Source organism: Nicotiana tomentosiformis, chromosome 2, assembly GCF_000390325.3.
Source record: "Nicotiana tomentosiformis chromosome 2, ASM39032v3, whole genome shotgun sequence".
NCBI classification, from domain to species: Eukaryota; Viridiplantae; Streptophyta; class Magnoliopsida; order Solanales; family Solanaceae; genus Nicotiana; species Nicotiana tomentosiformis.
Genome location: NC_090813.1, coordinates 84,102,455 through 84,123,207, shown reverse-complemented (window position 1 = coordinate 84,123,207; position 20,753 = coordinate 84,102,455). Strand labels below are relative to the sequence as shown.

Below are 20,753 nucleotides of genomic sequence, written 5' to 3'. Positions count from 1 at the left end.
CATGATACAGGCTTTGTATTCTGCCGTATTATTGGTACAGAAGAACCGAAGTCGGGCTGTTGCAGGATAATACTGTCCAATGGGTGAGATGAGGATTGCCCCGATCCCAACTCCTTTGATATTGACAGCTCCATCAAAATACATTTTCCATAGAGGGTTGTCGTCTGGAACTACTTCCTCTATTGAGTTGACCTCTTCGTATGGGAAGTATGTGGTAAGTGTCTTATACTCATCATCAACTGGATTCTCTGCCAAATGATCGGCCAAAGCCTGTGCTTTCATCGCGGTGCGAGTGACATAGACGATGTCGAACTCTGTGAGCAGGATTTGCCATTTTGCGAGCCTGCCGGTGGGCATTGGCTTTTGGAAGATATACTTCAGAGGATCCATTCTGGATATGAGGTAAGTAGTATAGGCCAAAAGATAATGTCTCAACTTCTGAGCGACCCAAGTCAAGGCACAACATGTCCTTTCTAAAAGGGTGTACTTAACCTCATAATTGGTGAACTTCTTGCTCAAATAATATATTGCTTGTTCCTTTTTGCCTGTTGCATCATGTTGCCCCAGAATGCATCCAAAGGAATTATCCATCACCGATAGATATAAAAACAAAGGCCTACCAGGTTCATGTGGGACCAGTACAGGGGCTTTTGATAGATAATCTTTGATCCTGTCAAAAGCATTTTGGCAATCGTCCCTCCACTTGATTGCAGCATCCTTTTTCAGCAACTTAAAGATGGGCTCGCATGTGGTTGTGAACTGAGCAATGAGCCTACTGATGTAGTTCAACCTTTCGAGCAAACTCATGACCTCTTTTTTGTTCTTCGGGGGTGACAGATCTCGAATGGACTTTATCTTAGATGGATCCAATTCGATGCCTCTCCGACTGACTATAAAACCGAGGAGTTTTCCAGATGGAACCCCAAATGCACATTTGGCTGGATTGAGCTTAAGGTCATACCTTCGAAGCCGTTCGAAGAACTTTTTCAAATCATTCACGTGGTCAGCCTGTGTCTTTGATTTTATGATGACATCATCGACATATACTTCAATCTCTTTGTGCATCATGTCGTGAAAAATGGTGGTCATGGCCCTTATGTAAGTTGCCCCTGCATTCTTTAAACCGAATGGCATGACCCTGTAACAAAAGGTACCCCATGGAGTGGTGAAAGCGGTCTTTTCTGCATCACCCTCATCTATTAGAATCTGGTGGTACCCATCATAGCAATCCACGAACGACTGTATCTCATGCTTTGCTCAATTATCAACAAGAATATGGATGTTCGTCAAAGGAAAATTATCCTTCAGACTTGCTTTGTTCAGGTCTCTGTAGTCAACACAGACTCTAGTTTTTCCATCTTTCTTTGGCACGGGCACAACATTTGCCACCCAGGTGGTGTATCGTACGGCTCTGACAACATTGGCGCTCAATTGCTTCATTATTTCCTCTTTGATTTTATCACTCATGTCTGTTTTAAATTTTCGTTGCTTCTGTTGGACTGGTGGAAAATCAGGATACGTGGGAAGCTTATGAACCACTAAATCGGCGCTTAAACCAGGCATATCATCATAAGACCAGGCAAACACATCTCTATACTCAAATAAAAGTTGAATCAAGACATCTCTGATTTTTTGTTCAGTATGAATGCTTATCTTTGTTTCTCTGACTTCTTCATGACCTCTGATATTAATTGGCTCAGTTTCATTTAGGTTGGGCCTAGGCTTGTTTTCAAATTATTCCAACTCTCTTTTTATTTTATCAAAAACCTTATCTTCATCATATTCGACCTCTTGATGCATTATTTCGAAATTAGACAGCTTTTTGAGATCTGGGCATGAATTCTGCATGCATGTTATGTTATTAATGCCGACATTAACAAAACTGAAATGGAAATAAAATGACAGGAATTAGAAAAAGGAAAAGATACAAAATTTAATACGAAACTGAACTGCATTTCATTGAATTTGAAAGGATAGAAGGGTTAACATCAAAATAAAATAATCATACTAAGATATTTGGATTACAACCCCGAAAGTAACCCAAAGTACAAAACAAAGAAGCTGCAAAAGTCAACTACCAAGACTCCTTCCTTATGGGGAGGGGAGTTGCTTCCCAGTTATTGAGCATGGTTTCTGGGCCAATTAGTTGCATATCGGCACGACTAGTGCCTTCACCAGCCTGGATCATATCCACTTCAGAAAATATCTGCCTGAGGCCATGGCAAATTTCATCAATGTTTACATGCGCAGTGGAATTTTGACCATGTTTGAATCGTGGCTCGACAAAAGTGTAGAAAATGTGAGGGATAGGTTGCTGCAAGACCCACCCGTACTCTTTACGGTGCTTGGCTTTGTCTTTGTCCGCTTGTGTTGGCCTGAAGCCTAAACCAAAAGTACCCCTGTTACTGAACGGAGAAATGGGTTCTGAAATTCCTTGCAATGATGCCCCCAAGCCTTTTCCTGGCTCATAACCTTGTCTCATCATAAGTGCAGCCACCATTACAGATGTGGCGGAGAGACGAGGATGCAGAATGGGCTTTCCTTCCTTAACATGGTCCACAACAACCACTTCGAAAGCCTGATAGACAATAGACTCACATCCTTCCTTGGCCTCAATACATGGGATTAACGGGTCTTTATAAATGGATGACCCATCTTCTCTGTGAACAATAATTTCTTGCATGTCGTGCTCGAATTTGAGCATCTGATGCAAGGTGGATGGCACAACTCAGGCCGTATGGATCCCTGGCCTTCCAAGAAGAAAGTTATAAAAAGTTTCCATGTCCACTACTTGGAAGACAATTTCAAAATCAACAGGCCCAATCGTCATGGTGAGGTTGATCTCCCCAATGGTATCTCTCGCTGAGCCATCAAAAGCTCGGATGCTAACATTGCTGGGTCGGATCCTGTCTGTATTGATCTTTATACTTTGCAAGGTAGAGAGGGGGCATACATCTACACTCGAGCCTCCATCAACCATGACTCGCTTCACATAATGCCCCTCATATTTGACAATCTAGTGCAAAGCCCTATTGTGACCGGATCCCTCCTCAGGAAGTTCATCATCAATAAAGGAAATTTTGTTCACCTCAAAAAATCTATTAGCCATCTTCTCTAACTGATTCACGGTGGTATTCTCTGAGACATGTGCCTCGTTCAGGATTTTGATTAGTACACGGGCATGCTCTTCTGAGTGTATGAGCAGAGATAACAGAGAGATTTGGGCAGGAGTCTTTCTCAGCTGATCAATGATTGAGTAATCCTGAACTTTCATCTTTTTCAAAAACTCTTCCGCCTCTTCTTGAGTGACTGGTTTCTTTATTGGCATTTGGCCTTCTCTGATTTGCTTAGCTTTCCTCAACTCTTCTGGAGAGTAACACCCCCTTGATCGAGTCAAACCTCCAGTTTTCCCCACTTCTTCTATGATTTCCTTGCCTTTGTAGGTTACTACAGTTTTGTTGTAGTTCCAAGGGATGGTTTTCGTATTTGTTACACGGGGTTGTGTGGCATGCTTGATTATGATCGGTTCTATTATACCCGTCGTATCACTCTGATTCTGCTTTGTGATGGGGTGACCTCCAAGGATGTATAACTTTAGGTTTGGAACATTGGAGCGAACTTCCAACCTCGAGATTTTTGGAACAAATAAAGTTGCCCTCTCTGAGCTCTGGGCGCCTTTCACAATCAACGGTGCATCTAGGCTTGGACTTACTTCCAGTTTGGTTCCCTCTTGAATCGTTACCACTTTCATTTCTGCTCGACCAACCGGCTTGTATTCATGATCTCGGCCAATCATTCCCACAAAATAAACATCATTGTGTACTGGCAACGGCTTATTAGTCACATTAGGAGGGTCCTCGCCATTCGTGACTACAATTAATTTTTCAACAATGAGTCTTTCTATGGCTCTTTTCAGGGTCCAACAGTCATCAGTGCTATGCCCCGGAGCACCCGAATGATATTCACATCTAGCATTTGCTTGAAATCCGTGTGAATCAGGATGCATATGGTGGGGAGCGATGGGTCCAATCACGCCTATCTGCTTCAACTTCTGGAACATACTAGAGTATGATTCAGCCAATGGAGTAAATTTTTCCACCGGCCTCTGCTCTCGACCATAATCCTGCCTAGGACGAGCATTGTAGGGTGCCCGAAAATTTTGCTGCTGAGGTCGGGGGAATCTTGTAGCTGGTGCCCGTACCTGTTGATTGGGAGGACTAGAATATGATTGAGCATTAAACACTGTATATTGTGGCGGTCCCACATAGTACTGAGGAATTGGCGGGGGATAGTAATGTTGAGGGTAGCTGGATTGCCCCTGCTGAACTTGCACATAAGGGTGCGATGTCCCTCTTTGAACTTCCCTGGATCCCGAAGTCATCATGGACCCTTCATCTCTCTTCTTTCTATTTGCCAAACTTTCCGACCCATTTTGGATAGCTTGGGTGGTGGCTTTGAGAGCAGCTTGACTTACAATTCTGCCAGTCTTGAGGCCATTTTCGACCATTTCTCCTATTTTGATCGCTTCCGCAAAAGGTCTACCCATTGCGGACATCATGTTCTGAAAGTAATCAGGCTCTTGGGCCTCCAGAAAAACAGTGATCAACTCGTGGTTATCCATGGGTGGCTTAACTCTAGCTGCTTGCTCCCTCCACTTGATTGCATGCTCCCTAAAGCTTTCAGTCGGCTTTTTCTTCATATTGGACAGGGAGTTGCAATCCGACGCAATATCTATGTTGTATTGAAATTGTTTGATGAAGGCTTGGACCATGTCATCCCAGACATGCCAGTGAGAGACATCTTGGTCAATGAACCATTCGGAGGCTACCCCCACAAGACTTTTCCCAAAATAAGCCATCAGTAATTCTTCTTTTCCACCTACACCCCTCAGCTGGTTGCAGTACCTTTTCAAATAGGCGATAGGGTCACCGTGTCCATCATACTTCTCGAATTTTGGGGTCTTGAACCCTGGTGGCAAATAGATGTGAGGGAACATGCATATATCACTGAACGAAACACTTTTGTGACCCCCTAGTCCCTGTATGTTCTTTATGTTCTGTTCAAGACTTTTTATTTTCCTGGCCATCTCATCCGGCTCAACTGTCTTGGCAAGCTTTTTATTTTCCACTGGTGACTCGTACTGAGGAGTCTGATTACAGGGAGCCGAGACCCCGAAATCCATATTTGGAGAGTAGTATTGGCCATCATAAGCATGATATGGTGGCTCGTTGATTGGCCTCGTCATAGGAGGTGGAGGCGGGATTGTGTATGTCGGTGCGCCAGACACGACTAGAGGAGTGTTCCTGACCGGTGCGACTGGAGGTCGCACATTAGAGGTACTAGGAGCAACGTGGAGGCTGTAGTTTGGCACATACCCTGGTGGTAGGATGTGGTCGCTCGTTGCATGGAGTGGTGGTTGAGTATCCAGGGGTACGATGGAAGTTCCCTCTGAGGGACCACGGGGTGGAGGCTAACCAGACACCCAAGCTTGATATACATCAGACAATTGCTGTCTCAATTTTCTTATTTCCTCCGACTCTTGTTCAACTGATTGACCCTGGGGGTTGTCACTGATCAGCTCGATCTCATCATCATTGGCCATTACTAATGCTCCCTTAGATCTAGTGAAGTAATGGTGTGTTGCCAGTTTCACCACAAACCAATCACCTTAAGCTTACCACGTAAGAGACAACAAACATGGTAGGGTTAAGCATTTTATAGATATGAATCACACATAATGTGCCATGCTCCTATCATTGTCACTATTTCTAACATGCTTTTGGAGGCTTCATGTTTCATTCCAGCTTATGAGGTTGCTTCTTATTGATGCTCTTATTTTCTTCTCATTTTTTTTTCACGCCTCATTTTGATCCCTCATCTTAGAATCATTGAAAAATATTTTGATCGAACCTTTTGTGGGTTGTCTACGTATCATGTCACCGCATGAATCAGATCATTACGTAGTTCAAGGCAAATCGAGAATAAAGTAAAATAAACTAACTCTTTTTTTTTACTCATATACAAATAATCCCATAAAAGCGGCTAGCAAGGAGAAATATTTCGGTTTTTTTTTTTTGGAATTTTGTTTTTTTTGTTGAAAGAAAACTTCTAAAGACAGATTTTTTTTTTGGAATCTTCGAAAGAAATACTTTTTTTTTTAAAAAGAAAGAAAATATTTTGATTTTTTAAAAAAAAAAAAGAAAAAAAAATTTAAAAAGATAAAATATTTTTGTGGATTTTTATTTTTTTTTTAAATTTTGGGAGAAAGACAAAAAAAAAAAAGAAAATATTTTTTTGGAATTTTGAGTTTGACGTCCCAAAGAAAGACTTCTAAAGAAGGAATTAAAGAAAAATATTTTTTTTGGATTTTTGAAAATTGGGGGCCGGAACTTATGAGGTTTGCCCACGTATCTCACATCTGGTGAGAATCAGACCCGCGTAGTTCGGTCGATGAGAAATAAAATAGATAAACTAACTCTTTTTTTTTTCACATACAATTAATCCGACAAAATCTCCTAGCAAAGAAAATATTTTCAATTTTTATTTTTGATTTATTTTTTGGAATTGGTGAAAGAAAAACTTCTAAAGAAGAAAAAAAGATTTTTTTTGAATTTTGATTTTTTTTTTAAATTTCAAAAGAAAAAAAATATTTTTTTGGATTTTGGGTGAAAGACTTTTTTTTTTTTTAAAAAGGAAGAAAATATTTTTGGATTTTTGGTCTAAAAAAAAAAGAAATTTCTAAAGAAGTAATTAAAGGAAAATATTTTTTTGGATTTTTGAAAATCGGGGACCGGAACCGATGAGGTTTGCCTACGTATCTCACATCCGGTGAGAATCAGACCCGCGTAGTTCGGTCTAATCGACTATGTTTATTTTTTTATTTATTTATGAAAATTAATCTTTAAAAACCATATGCACTAAACCACATCAATTTTCTCTCTTTGTTCAACTGATATATGCTAAAGCCAGTCGACATGCAAGCCTCCCAAATAATCCAACAAGTAGCACGTAACATGACATAATGGTCTCAACAAAGCCTGTCCTAAAATAGAACTCGACCTCTGTGTCGAGCGCTGCTAAGTCAAATGCACATGATGCAAATAAAGCGTAGCCTACTAGGGATATTCATTACTTGTGGCTTGTTCTTCTAAGTTTGTAAATCCTAAAGGAGATGGTATCTAGACCTGGCTTACCCGGGCGGACAACCCGAGCCGAGGAGCGTCAAGCGTCACCAGTAGTAGAACAACACTGGCTAGCTAACGGCTCTCCCGCCTAAATACGTGTGACTAAATCCTTCACCAGAAGCTCGTAGGCTAACTGGCTTTATCTCAAGACAGAAAATTTGTGATGCTGGTAGGCAAACACAACACAACTAATTATCAGAAGACTCAGAGGGATGCGAGAGAAGATACAATTTATATGTACAGTTCAACAATATCAAAACGGTAAAAACTTGACAAGTAACACATTAGGCCCAAATATATCACAATATATACAAAAATTAATAAAGCCAAATAAAGTCAATGTACAAGTTCGAATTCTTGAAGTCCCCAGCAGAGTCGCCAGAGCTGTCACACCCCTTTCATGCCCCCCTCCCCCCCCCCTCCCCAAAAAAAATGATAATGTGTATTATAGATGGTGGGTTAAAGAGTTTTTCCAATTAAAGTGACAAACTTAATTAGGGATTATTTTATTACAAAGTCGCCACTCGGAATTGATTTTTTAGGTATTCCAAGTCACCTTTTATTTGAATCCCTAGTCAAAGGAATGTTTGACTCTATTATTATTGGTATGCGAAAACAAAGTCCGGATAAGGAATTCTATTGACCGGGGAGAAGGTGTAAGACATTCTAGAGTCCCGTGATTCTAGCACGGTTACTTTATTGACTTAAACTTGGCTTAAATTAATTTTAGATAAACTGTGATTTATTGGTTTTCATGTTTTATCTATCCGCTTTTAATTATAAAAATATGAAATTATCTTTGAAACGAATCACTCGTGTGAATCCGTTTTGTTTATTGTGCCAAAATCATGTCACGCGTACGTAAAAAAAATGGTGTTGAAAATGAGGTGCTTTGCTGGTGATTTTGGATTGATTTTTCAGCAGATTCGTAGCTTATTTTGCTGCTCTCTTGGGCTAGATTTTGCAGCTGATTTGGGGCTGTTATTGTGCTGAATTTTGATAGTGTTGAATTGGTTTTTGGTGCTGGTTTTTGGGGCAAATTTGAAGTCGTTTTTGCAGATGTTCGCAACTGTTTTTGCTGCCCGTTTGGGGTGGGATTTGAGGTGGTTTTAGGGAGCAATTTCAGCTGTGTTTTTGCTGATTTTTTAGTGCTTTCTATGGAGTTTTACCTCCTTTTGGGGCTGGTTTGAGAGCTATTTTTGTTGCCCTTATTCAACAGAATCCAAATGGTTGGTTTGGGCGTGTCCTTTGTTTTAGGGAGGGGGTCCCTTGCCATTTTTCTTGAAGGAGGGACATATATGGGGGTTGTGAGTCGGGACAATCATGAGGGATAAAGAAAAGTGGAGTGAGGACAAAGTGTAAGGGGACAAGCATGAGGGCAAGCATGAAGGACAAGAGAAAGTGGAGTGGGGATAAAGTGTGAGGGACAAAGAGTGGGGACACGCGTGGGAAGATGGGAGCGGAAAATATTCAAGCACGGTAAAAAATTAGGTGCTCACAAGATTTTATCCCAATCAAACATGGTATAAACTCATCATCAAATTTAATTTCGAAATTAATTATCACTTATTCTTTGTACCAAACAAGCCCTTAAAAAGCATTTATACAACTCATGCGAGGCAACCATATAACTCAACACCAAGAACGAGGTTTCCAAATATTACACTTATTTGTTATCATGTCGAGAAAGTAGATTTTGTATGTAACTCAATTTTAAAAGCTTAATCAATAATGAATATTGTCCAAAATTCTATTAAGAGAGTACAACTCATATTTAGCAGATGTAGAATTTGAACATATTGCACCGGGCTCAACGTTACCGTTGCTTCAACCAAACAACATCACTTTAAAGTTTTAAACTACCATCAACAAGTTTATTTGAAGGTTTGAAATTTGGACAGGAATAATTACTACATGTAGCGACCTATTAAGAAAAGGCTCACTGTTAATAGCTTATAATTTCACTTGCACCACAAGTCTATTTTAGAATAAGGGATTCTTTTTATGTGGTGTCAACAGTATTAATTAATTAATCAATCAATGAACTAAAATCGATATCAAACTTCAATTTTAAACATGTAGCATGTAATTATGATTATTTTACACAGATCATTAACTTAACAAAAACTCTCATTATTTATGATTTTAAGTTTTAAACGATAGGAGGAAGTATCTCCTAGTCATAGCTGCCGTACCACAATTTTAAGGTTCATCTCCTTATTCCTTATTCTTGGAAAATATGTCAAGTTTTCGGCACAATTTCGTTCCTTCTTTAGCCAAACTTCCATGACTTAAATTTTCTGTAACGACTATGATAGAGACCACCATTTACAAATTTCTACATGTTCCTCTCTATAAATACCACAGTATTATATTATTCCTCCATCTTCACATAGAGCTAGCTAGTCACAAAAATATACAAATTAAACCCCTAGACTCAAAATGAAGTCACTGATCAGGTTCCTATTTGTTCTCCTACTATCAATTGCCATGACCATTACTCTCTTTCCTTCAATGTCTAGCCAAGAATCAGTTCTTGAAAGATTTGATGCAACATATCAAAGAGGAAAGGGCTCTTCTCCTCGTCATAACATGTACACATGTGACAAATACCCTAGAGTTTGTGCTGCCAAGGGCAGTCCTGGACCAGATTGTTGCAGAAAAACATGTGTGAATGTTATGACTGATAGATTTAATTGTGGCAGATGTGGTAAGAAGTGCAGGTATTCAGAGATTTGCTGCGAAGGATGGTGTGTGAATACATATTTCAACAAGAGACACTGTGGAAAGTGTAACAATGCATGCAAGAAAGGAAGCTCCTGTTCTTATGGAATGTGCAACTATGCTTAGAGAGAGATCATTAAACAGCTAGCAGATTCATGACTTGCTGCAGCTTAATTATTTTGCAAATTAGCAATTGCTGGCTAGTTAGATAATGTGTGTGTGAATGGTAAATAACTAAATATATATTTTAAGCGATATATAAATTTAGTTCTCATATATAGATGAAGTTATATGCTTCCTTGAAATAAAATGTTACTAGAAGAAGAAAGATAATTGTTTGTGTTTGAGTTCATAATATACAGCAGACTTATTATACAGTGTCCGAAGCTGATAATAATGTCCATATTTTGAATCCCAGAAAAACAAATTAAGTTTTAATGGATCTTTAATATGGAGTAACAACTCAAAAAGAACAGCTTTTTCATAAAACCTCCTTATGTGCGGATGATTGGACATATCATTTTTTTAAATATATAAAATCTCTATACATACCGTACGTGAAGGGTTAGACAGATCGTCTCTCTCTATATATAACATGGGATGTGTGTACCCAATCCAACATTTTTCTACTGAAAATATTTATGCATCCTCATCTATGTTACGATTTAGAGTAATTAAGTCTGAAAGAAGGACATGATATCCTGTCTAATCTAGAAAAGCCTCCACTGACAGTGGGTAGATTATAGTACTAAAATTTATAAAGAACTGAGGGGCCTGTATCTCTCTTTGCGAATTGCTTAAAATTAAATTTTTGTCAATGTTACTTTGTTGTTACAATGTTACACACACACACTAAAAAAAATGCAGAACACTGAATAAAACCAAGTAATCACATGATATATATTTACTAATGATCACATAAGATCGTTTTAACTATTTTTAGATGTTCTGGTGAATTATAGTTAACTTTGTAGTTAAAATAGTGACATTTTTATATGGAAAACCAACGTATATTGTCTATCAATCACTTCTGCGCTACTTTCTACATTTCTACCAGTTTTGCTTTTTTTGGTGAGTCACAATCTTTCCATCCAAAGAATGTTGGTCGTGCTTTTTTCATAATTAATCAAGAACCTTAATACAATGATCAGCAGCTCCATGCAAAAGTTTATCTATAAATACAATTCATCTTCTTCTTCACAACTCATCCAGTCTTCTCATACTTCCCTAATTACTAATTAAGGTAACTTGAAAAGTTTCACTAATTCCCATAATGAAGAACTTAGCTATCTTCGTTTTTCTTGCCATTTTCATGGCATTTGCTGCCACCCTTTCAGCATCAATTCAAGAGCAAACAATGCTGGTGAAAGAAGAAGCAGACAATAACAATATGGCTGAAGCAGTGAAAGCTGATCCAATTAGCTTCGGTAAAAAAGATGCACATAAAACAACAATTCGAGGAACAGCAGGTAATTCTGTTGCTAAGGAAAAAGTTCATTTCTGGAGAATTCATGAGAGAATATTTGGCAGAAAATTTACATGCAGCAAGAATCCTAAAATATGCCTTGCCAAGGGTAGTCCAGGCCCCTTCTGTTGCAAGAACAAGTGCATGAACTTTTTAATGGACAAAGAAAACTGTGGTTTTTGTGGGAAGAAGTGCAACTTCAATGAGATTTGCTGCAGAGGCTTCTGTGTTAAGACTTTGTTTGGAAAAAAATACGCAGGGCATTGTGGGATTTGAAAGCATAATAGTTACTTGGCTATATATGCCATTAGTACAATTATATTTTCATATGTTTAGAGAACAATAATAATTTGTCTGAACAAATAAATGCCTATTAGGCATATGAGCTTATAATTATGTTATATTGTAGTTCCCATATCCTACTGATCAATGTACTTACCTGATGGAATTAATGAAAGAACTTTTATTTTGAAGAGAGTGCTCATAGCTTACTTTTTACCAAAATTGAGACTACCTACTACATACTTTCCCGCAAAATTCTTACTCAAAAACGACTCACGGTTAAAGACATTTCCAATGAGTGAAATTAATTTTCAAATTCAGTATAAGGATTAAAAAATAATAAATAGGAGAAAACGGTTACTGATATGCAAATTTAACTTTTGTCTAATTACTAAGGTACTCACAACTCACAAGAAAGCAATTAATGCAATACGAATATGATTAATGGCAGTTTTTCTTTTCAAATTTACCGTAAGTAATTTTAGATCTTCAGGATATATTTCCAACTGAATTACTTTGCGTCAAAACTTGTGAAAATTGGAGACGTAAACAAGGACAAGGAGTTTAACTTTTATAGATATGACAGTACAAAAAGACTTACACTATCAAATCATTTACAAGAAAAATATAAATAATTGTCCATGATAAGTAAATAGTAACCTAAAAAGATAAGTAACATGCTCGAACAGTTAATTAATCCTTCTAAGGTAGTGTTAACTTGGGGATCAGGCAAGTTCGAGTGGTAGAATCGTGTATTCCTTGCCAGCCCATAAATATTTGGAAACAATGTTAAGTCAATTTATGTGTTCCTATGACATTAATAGAAGTTCAAACAATTGGATACATTAATGGGTCAACTCCTAAGTTCAAATATTAGTACTATATTGCAAGTCAAATAGAATACGCTTGGTAGTTTGGTGCTTCTGTACCTGTATTATGGAGTATACTATATAAAAGTCCACACACGTCAAAACCTTGCCTAAATAATACTGCTAAAACGCTTCGGGCATTCACATAGATTTAACAAAACTAAGTCATGATTAATTAATTAAATACGATAGGAAATCGTAATGTTATTTTTCCTATCTTATACGCTAGATTATTTTCACTTTGTCAACTAAATTAATGCGGAGGCTTTTATAAAATATAGCAGCTATAGAAATATTACTGAAATCTAATACGATTAAACACAAAGTAATTAAGAACACATTGTATTATATGGAAGTGCCTAATTTTGGTTAGCTATTTAATTTGACTTTATGTATTGTACATAGCCGTGAACAAAGACCACTCCACTAACACGAGTCAAATAGTTCCGCTATGCAAATCCTTCCTCTATATATACTCTTTCCTTCTTCTCCAATTTCCATCCAAACGTTTCAAAATATTTCATAATTGCATTCTTTTCATCCAATCACAAGAAGCCATGAAAACGTATTTGAAAATTTCCTTTTTGTTAGCCATGATTATGGCATCAACCACTATACTTTCAGTAGCCTCATCTGTCGATAAAGAAGAAGAAATACTCTTAAAAGATGACAATGAAGCTGAAATGGCTGAATTATTTGATATCCCCTTAAATGAAACTGATGAAAGTTCATCATCCATTCGAGGGGCTAGCCGTTTTCTATCACAAAAATCACCTTATTACAAGTCAAAAACAATACAAAAACGAATGACTTGTAACAAGAACCCTAGAATATGTCGTGCCAAAGGCAGCCCCGGGCCATTTTGCTGCAAGAAGAAATGTGTAAATGTGTTCACAGACAGACAAAATTGTGGATTTTGTGGGAAGAAATGCAGGTATAATGAGACTTGTTGTAAAGGGCAGTGTGTTAACACTTTGTTTCACAAGAGGAATTGTGGGGGTTGCAATAACAAGTGTCAGAAAGGCAGTGCTTGTGTGTATGGAATGTGTAGCTATGCAAATTAGAGTATACTCAGATTATTAATTAGGACGATTAAATTATTTGTTTGGTTCTAAAATTTACTGTTTTATTTGTATCTGATTAATTATAGGTAGTCATTCCTTTTATTGCGTATCAAATAAGGCTATATCACATTAGTTGTTTGTTTCATTCTTGTATTTCTCATTTCTATTTTCGATTGTAATACTGCATGTAAAGTTTCATATCTTAAAAGCTTACTAATTATAAAGGAGTTGATTTCTTTGATTTTTTCTTTTTCTTTCCAGGAAATAACAATTTATAACAATTAGTTGATAAATAATTATCGATGAGGTTAAATATGAAGAAATAATTAAGCTACTATGTGAAAGATTAATGCTAATAGCTTAATGGCCTAAAGCACTTATACGTACGATGACAAAGAAGTCTTCCAAAATATGATCACATATATATGTTCTCATAAAATAACATCCTAAGATGTAGCATCATAGAATCAACTGAGGATCATTAAAGATCAGTATAAGAATTTAATCAACGTCTGGTTAAACTTTAGTTTAGCGGACAGACTAGGAAGTTTCAAAACTTTACCTCCAATTACTAGGTCCAAGAACATATCACAAGTATGTTGGTCACGTCATTTAAGAACTTTATTTGAAGGAGCTAAAATAGGAAGCGACATTCTTTTTCTACCCTTTTTAATTTCCTCTGTTTAAACAAATTCCTAATAACATGCCAATTATTAGCTTTTGACACGAGCTCTCTAAGAAAATTGCCAGGCACCTTAAGAAGAAAAAATTAAGGAAGAAAAAAAAGAAGTTAACATAGCTTAACTCGGATTCAAACTCATAACACTGTGATTTAAACTGCGGCAAAGGGCCAAATATACCTTTGTACTTTCAAAAATGGTCTAAAAATACCCTTCGTTATACTATTGGGCTATATATGCCCTTCCCGTCATACTTTGGAACAGATATATCCTTATTTTGTATGGAGTGCCACGTGTCAACACCAGATGAAAACGACCCATTTCTATTTTTTACCCGATCCGTTTTAAAAAACCCACCACCCGACCCGTTTTAAAATTCAGTTTTTTTAAAGCATATATTTTGTAAAAACTAAATTTTGTTTTTGTAAAAACTGAAAAAAAGGAATTTGCAAAATATATATTTTTAAGTCTTTTCAGTTTTTTTTAAAGTATGTTTTTTGTAAAAACTGTAAAAAAATATATTTTAAAAAAAAATACTTTAAAAACTGAAAAATATATATTCTGTAAAAACTGGAAAAAAAAAGAAATTTTCAAAATATATGTTTTTCCAGTTTTTTCAGTTTTTTAAAGTATTTTTTTGTAAAAACTGAAAAAAAAAAGAATTTGCAAAATATTTTTATTTTTTTAAAACTAATGCATATGTAGTCCACTGCTTTAGGAGAGTTTTTTTTCCAGTTTTTTAAAAAATATATATTTTTTCAGTTTTTACAAAAATAATACTTTAGAAAAACTGAAAAGACTTAAAAATATATATTTTGTAATTTTTTTTTCCAGTTTTTACAGAATATATATTTTTCAGTTTTTAAAGTATTTTTTAAAAAAATATTTTTTTCAGTTTTTACAAAAAAATACTTAAAAAAAACTGAAAAGACTTAAAAATATATATTTTGCAAATTCTTTTTTTTCCTTCAGTTTTTACAATTTATTTTTTAGTTTTTACAAAATATATGCTTTAAAAAAACTAAATTTTAAAACGGGTCGGGTGGTGGGTTTTTTAAAACGGATCGGGTAAAAAAAAAAGGAATGATTCGTTTTCATCTGGTGCTGGCACATGGCACTCCATCCAAAATAAGGGTATATTTGTTCCAAAGTATGACGGGAAAGATATATATAGTCCAATAGTATAACGAAAAGTATTTTTAGACAATTTTCGAAAGTATATTAATATATTTGGCCTTCGCCGTTTAAACTGTGATCTCCTAGACAGGAGATTGATTGTTCCTTTGAGATGCATCAATGAACTTATGTTCAAGAGACTTTCCAAAGATAGACACTCCAAATACGTAATCATCATTTGGTTTTTGCTTGAACTACGTTATTTCCAATTACTTTTTGTCTTTTTACTATATATCGAATCAAATTCTAATTTTATCTTATGTTGATTCGTTCAAAATTCATTTGGATCTGGAGCCAAATCCTTGAAAATGTCGCAACTCAGGGAGACAAATCTGGGTCTCTCCGTACATGTTGTCTTAAACTATTATGCACAATAATTAAGTAGTATTCAGTGAATAGTAGCGAATTTAAAACTAACTTTATTCTTCTAAGTCAAATATTACTACTTAAGAGAGAGGTCAAATCCCAATTAAGCGTTTCTAAAGAATGAAAAAGACTAATTAAATCTCTCAAAAAGTCAATCATCCAAAGCTCGTGCAATCACGTCTATTAATGCTCCCCAAAATCTTAGCCAAAATGCAAAAAGAATTAGTCTCAATATTCTATCGTCGTGGGCACCACCTTGTCACACCCTAATATATATGCGAATATCAACCATTCCCATAGTTTGTATGCTCAACCTCTAATTTCCCTACTCATCATGTCTTCTTTAGCACTTGTACTTACTCTTCTTTTTTTGGGTATCTCAACTTTACAAGCTGAGTATTATGCACCTCTTCCTTATAGTTATGCACCTAATACCAAAAAAACTATGAATGTGATTGATTCTTGTTGGCGTACCAAATCAAATTGGGCCAAGAACCGCCGTGCATTGGCTGATTGTGCCGTCGGCTACGGCAAAGCTGCTATCGGAGGTAAATTTGGTGCCATATATGTCGTTACTAATCCATTGGACGACCCCGTAAACCCTAAACCAGGTACACTAAGATATGGTGTAATCCAATCCAAACCACTATGGATTACTTTCGCCAAAAACATGGTTATAACACTAAAGAATGAGCTTATGATAAATAGTTACAAGACTATAGATGGAAGAGGAGCTAAAGTGGAGATTGCATATGGACCTTGTATCACAATTGCACATGTTAGCCATGTGATTATACATGGGATTAGCATCCATGATTGTAAGCCTGGTAAGAAGGGCATTGTGCGGGATAGTCCGGTGCATGCCGGCCATCGTGGCGGTGCTGACGGAGACGGTATTGATATTTTTCAATCTTCTCATATTTGGATCGACCATTGCTATCTTGCACGTTGCACCGATGGTCTTATTGACGTTATTCATGCTTCTACTGCTGTTACCATTTCCAACAACTACTTCACTCAGCATGACAAAGTACGTGTATATTAATTTTTCTACTTAGTCTATTTAATTAATTTGTTTAAAACTTGTCGTTCGGGTGAACTCGTGATTAAGGGATTAAATTGAATCTGCACTTAAGGAATGGATAGGGTGCATTATTTAGCTGCAAATTAAATGTCTAACCGATTCGAGTTAAATAAGCTAGCTAGTGCAAACCGTGATTTTCATTTTGTCCCTTTAATTTACTTTTGGGATTAACTAGTACTGAAAGAAATCTGATGAGCAGGTTATGTTATTTGGGCACAATGATAACAATATAGAAGACAAGGTTATGAAAGTCACGGTAGCCTTCAACTACTTTGGCCCTGGTTTAATAGAACGAATGCCAAGGTAAATATGATTTCTTTAGCTATGTATGTATTTATTTATTTGAAAACTAGGACTCCTCACATAAGTTAGATATATACATGCATGCAGAGTTAGGCTAGGTTATGCTCATGTGGCCAACAATCGCTACGAAAAATGGTTGATGTATGCTATTGGTGGAAGTGCAAATCCAACCATCTTCAGTGAAGGAAATTATTTCATGGCATATAAATCCACACAAGTGAGTGAGATAATCTAAATTCCCATTAATCCATGACAACTATATTAACCTTTTCTTTTTCTTATATCAATAATATATAGGAGTAATAGATTAATACTCATACATGAATATTGTTGCGTTTTTACTTATTAGGTTACGAAGAGGGAAGCAAAGAATGGGTGGAAGAATTGGAAGTGGAGGTCTTCAAAGGATAAATTCATGAATGGAGCATATTTTATACCATCTGGATATGGAAGTACAAATCCATATTACTCAAAGGCTCAGTCATTTCCTGTGGCTGATGGATCTATGGTTCCTTCTTTAACTGCTGATGCCGGACCTTTACGTTGCACATCCTATAAATGTTAACTTTGAATTTTAATTTTTGTTTTTGTGATTCTGGCCTGGAAGTGCAGGCTATTTTTCTTTTATTTACTCTCCAACTTTGTTTTTCTTCTACCAAAAAACGGGGAGTCTTAAAACTTAGAATCCCTGAGAATGAGATGAGTACTGAAGAGTACTGTGTTGAGATCCATTTTGGATATTCCATTGATCCTTAAAAAAACTTTTATGTAAATATATGCTTAGTAGGAACAATACAGATATTGTGCAATTGCTCTCGCCCTTTTTGCCTTTAATTTTTATTCATAAAAATAAAGGATTTATTAAGTTATATACACTATACAATAATATTTTATACTATCGATGTATTTTAACCTTTTATAACATGTTATTTACCATTTGCTCTAGATAACCAATTAAATAGATTGACCTAAAACAAGTGTTTTTACTCCAACAGTTGGGATAATTAGTAGCACCATCCCAAAGGGTTGTTACAAGTGAGCAGACCCAGACAGAGTTACCTTCTTGATCCCGAGGATTTAAGGTATGGGTGTTAATCGGACGGGCTGGATCGGACTGGACACGAAAAAAAGATAGCCCGTCCGGTTAGTAGTTCGGGCTGGATAGTGGGCTGACTAACCGGGATGGTAATGGGTTGGGAAAATTCGGGTTAATTAGGGCCCGTCCGGGTTCGGGCTTAATAGGTCCCGACCGGGCACGGTTACTTTTTTTTTTAGTATATTATATTTTTCTTATTCAATGTTATTGATTCTTAAGTGTTTGCAAGCTTTTAAGGCTTAGAATTAAACTTTAAACTTTTAAAGTTTTAAATTTAAAATTTGAATTTTAAAATTTTAAAATTGAAAGTAAGTGGCAAAAAATTATTTAATAAGACCAATATGTAAGGATCAAACTCCGAAGGCTTTATTTCATTGAATAATAAATAATACTTCAAATTAATTTGGAAGTTCTATTTTGAATTTTTTATTTTTGAACTTGCAAATTAAAAGTTTGCAACAATTATAAAAAAATAAGAAAGAGTACATCACATGCTTTGCATCATTTTTGTAAGTTCATCCATGTCAACATGAGGTTCTTGGTTTCCGGCATTGCTTGAATCGGAACCATAAATTTCCAAAGCGTTCCTGCTCAATGAATGACGAGTATCTCCCGGTTGCTGCCTTGCTTGGCTAAATGCGCTCTCTGATGTGACTGTTGAAATTGGCACATTTAGCACGTCTCGAGCCATGGCCGAAAGAACAGAAAATTGATTTGAGTTGCTCCTCCACCAACCCAGCTGTAGAATCTGGTGATTTTTGTAAGTAGAATTGGAGTTCATCAATGTTCGTGCTACTAGTTTGTTGATGCTCTCCTAGTGTAGACCAAATCAAATAATCTTCAACGCCATCATTATCCTCCAAAGCACCGGATACAGATGTTGAAACTGAACTTGATGGAATATTTGCATCTACAGCAGCAGAAGCATCAATAATGTTAGAATAATAATTATATAAAGTTTGTAAATATTTGTGTAGATCAGAAATACAAGTTTCAACATTAGGGGTTTCAGTTGGTCCAATATCTATATAAACATATAAAGCAGTGATTAATTGGCGACAAATGACCATTTTGATAGAAGGGTTTAAAATAGCACCAATTAGGTAAATAGGGGGGAATTGAGTAGAAATATTTCTTAAATTTATCTAGCATAGATTCAACAACAGAAGAATATCCTTTTTTCTTCTTCAAATTATAGAGTAAAAGAGAAATTTCAGCAATATGAACTAAACCATTTGCAATAGTAGGATAATAATCTCCAGAAAACTCAAGTGTAGCTACATAAAATTTTTGTAAAATTTTTACAACATCTTCAATGACATCCCAAGTTCTAGACGTTAACAAACGGTTAGGATCGGTACAATGAGAATTAGCAACTTCAGTTATAGGCATTTTATATTTATGACAACATCTTAAGAATTAATAAGTATAATTCCACCTAGTAACTATTTCTTTAGGCATGAGTCTTGGTTTTAGTCCATACTGTACACATTTTTCCTTAAATGCATTTAATCTAGCACTTCTATTATTTTCTTGAATTACACCAACACCTCTTCTAACTAAAGTGATCTCATCTCTAAATAATTCAAGGCCACTCTTCACAATTAAATTATAAATATGATATGCACACCTAACATGAAATATTTCAGGAAGTGGTGGGTGTAGATGCAATTTTAATATTGTAATAGCAGCATTGTTGTTAGAAGCATTATCAAATGATATACACAAAATGTTTTCTGAAAGATTGTAAAATATAGCAACTTCATGGATAGTATTACTTATAAATGCACCAGTATGACTTTGATCTTCATCATATTTAAAAGCAATAATACGTTTTTGCACACAAAAATTATCATCTATCCAATGGAATGTAACAGTCAAATAATCATTTTCATTAACAACACGACCAATATTAGAAGTAAGAGAAATTCTACAAGAAAGACTAGCGAACAAATAACGGATATATGTCTAATATTGTACAAAAAGCCTAAAGATATCAGCTCTACAAGTACTTCTAGGAATACCTTTAAGCAAAGGGTTAAAAATTCTTTGAATATAAGTAACAAGATATGGTGAAGCAACAAAACTAAAAGGTAAACAACCTAAAACAATCATTTTAGCTAATTCTTCCCGATTTTTCGCTATATCGTATTTACCCATTAAACCGCCAATACCCGGATTAAGTTTTTGTTGCCCACCTTCCTCATCAGCACCCCATGTAATAGGGTGGTTATCTACCATATGCCTACGAACTTGACCTGTTCTCCTTGCTTACCTATGGTCCCATGTTTATAAACTTCCTTACAAATTTGACATCTTACATAATTTTTATTTTCTTCTAGTCTTTCAAAAAAATTTCAACACTTACTTCTTAATCTTCTATTCCTCTTAATAGGGAGAGGAGGCCTACCTGTATTACCACGACCTTCACCCCTAATATTTTGAGTTTGACTAGTATTA

General features: G+C 36.0%; 3 protein-coding genes across 3 annotated transcripts; all 3 read left to right on the top strand.

Moving 5' to 3' along the window:
• The first annotated feature begins 9,587 nt into the window (after positions 1-9,587).
• LOC104094565 (stigma-specific STIG1-like protein 1) lies at positions 9,588-10,322 on the top strand. Its single transcript, XM_009600527.3, has one exon. The coding sequence runs from the start codon at positions 9,627-9,629 to the stop codon at positions 10,032-10,034; it is 408 nt and encodes a 135-aa protein (XP_009598822.1). The 5' UTR covers positions 9,588-9,626; the 3' UTR covers positions 10,035-10,322.
• Positions 10,323-11,181: 859 nt separating this feature from the next.
• Positions 11,182-13,829, top strand: LOC104094567 (stigma-specific STIG1-like protein 2). Its single transcript, XM_070193681.1, has 2 exons — positions 11,182-11,377; positions 12,930-13,829. Exons 1-2 carry the CDS (start codon positions 11,182-11,184, stop codon positions 13,586-13,588), a joined length of 855 nt encoding a protein of 284 aa, XP_070049782.1. The 3' UTR covers positions 13,589-13,829.
• A 2,303-nt stretch (positions 13,830-16,132) lies between these two features.
• On the top strand, positions 16,133-18,029 carry LOC104094564 (putative pectate lyase 2). The gene is made up of 4 exons (XM_009600526.4): positions 16,133-16,840; positions 17,094-17,197; positions 17,285-17,414; positions 17,547-18,029. The coding sequence occupies exons 1-4, from the start codon at positions 16,145-16,147 to the stop codon at positions 17,760-17,762; spliced, it is 1,146 nt and encodes a 381-aa protein (XP_009598821.1). The 5' UTR covers positions 16,133-16,144; the 3' UTR covers positions 17,763-18,029.
• Positions 18,030-20,753: the final 2,724 nt, after the last annotated feature.

What these genes read in the sequence shown, in the direction of transcription:
- LOC104094565 (XM_009600527.3), top strand. Translation starts at nt 9,627, where the DNA reads ATGAAGTCACTGATCAGGTTCCTATTTGTTCTCCTACTATCAATTGCC.
- LOC104094567 (XM_070193681.1), top strand. Translation starts at nt 11,182, where the DNA reads ATGAAGAACTTAGCTATCTTCGTTTTTCTTGCCATTTTCATGGCATTT. An exon ending in AACAATTCGAGGAACAGCAG is followed by an intron (nt 11,378 to 12,929) that starts GTAATTCTGTTG and finishes TATTGTACATAG; the next exon opens with CCGTGAACAAAGACCACTCC.
- LOC104094564 (XM_009600526.4), top strand. Translation starts at nt 16,145, where the DNA reads ATGTCTTCTTTAGCACTTGTACTTACTCTTCTTTTTTTGGGTATCTCA. An exon ending in ACTTCACTCAGCATGACAAA is followed by an intron (nt 16,841 to 17,093) that starts GTACGTGTATAT and finishes TCTGATGAGCAG; the next exon opens with GTTATGTTATTTGGGCACAA. An exon ending in TTAATAGAACGAATGCCAAG is followed by an intron (nt 17,198 to 17,284) that starts GTAAATATGATT and finishes ACATGCATGCAG; the next exon opens with AGTTAGGCTAGGTTATGCTC.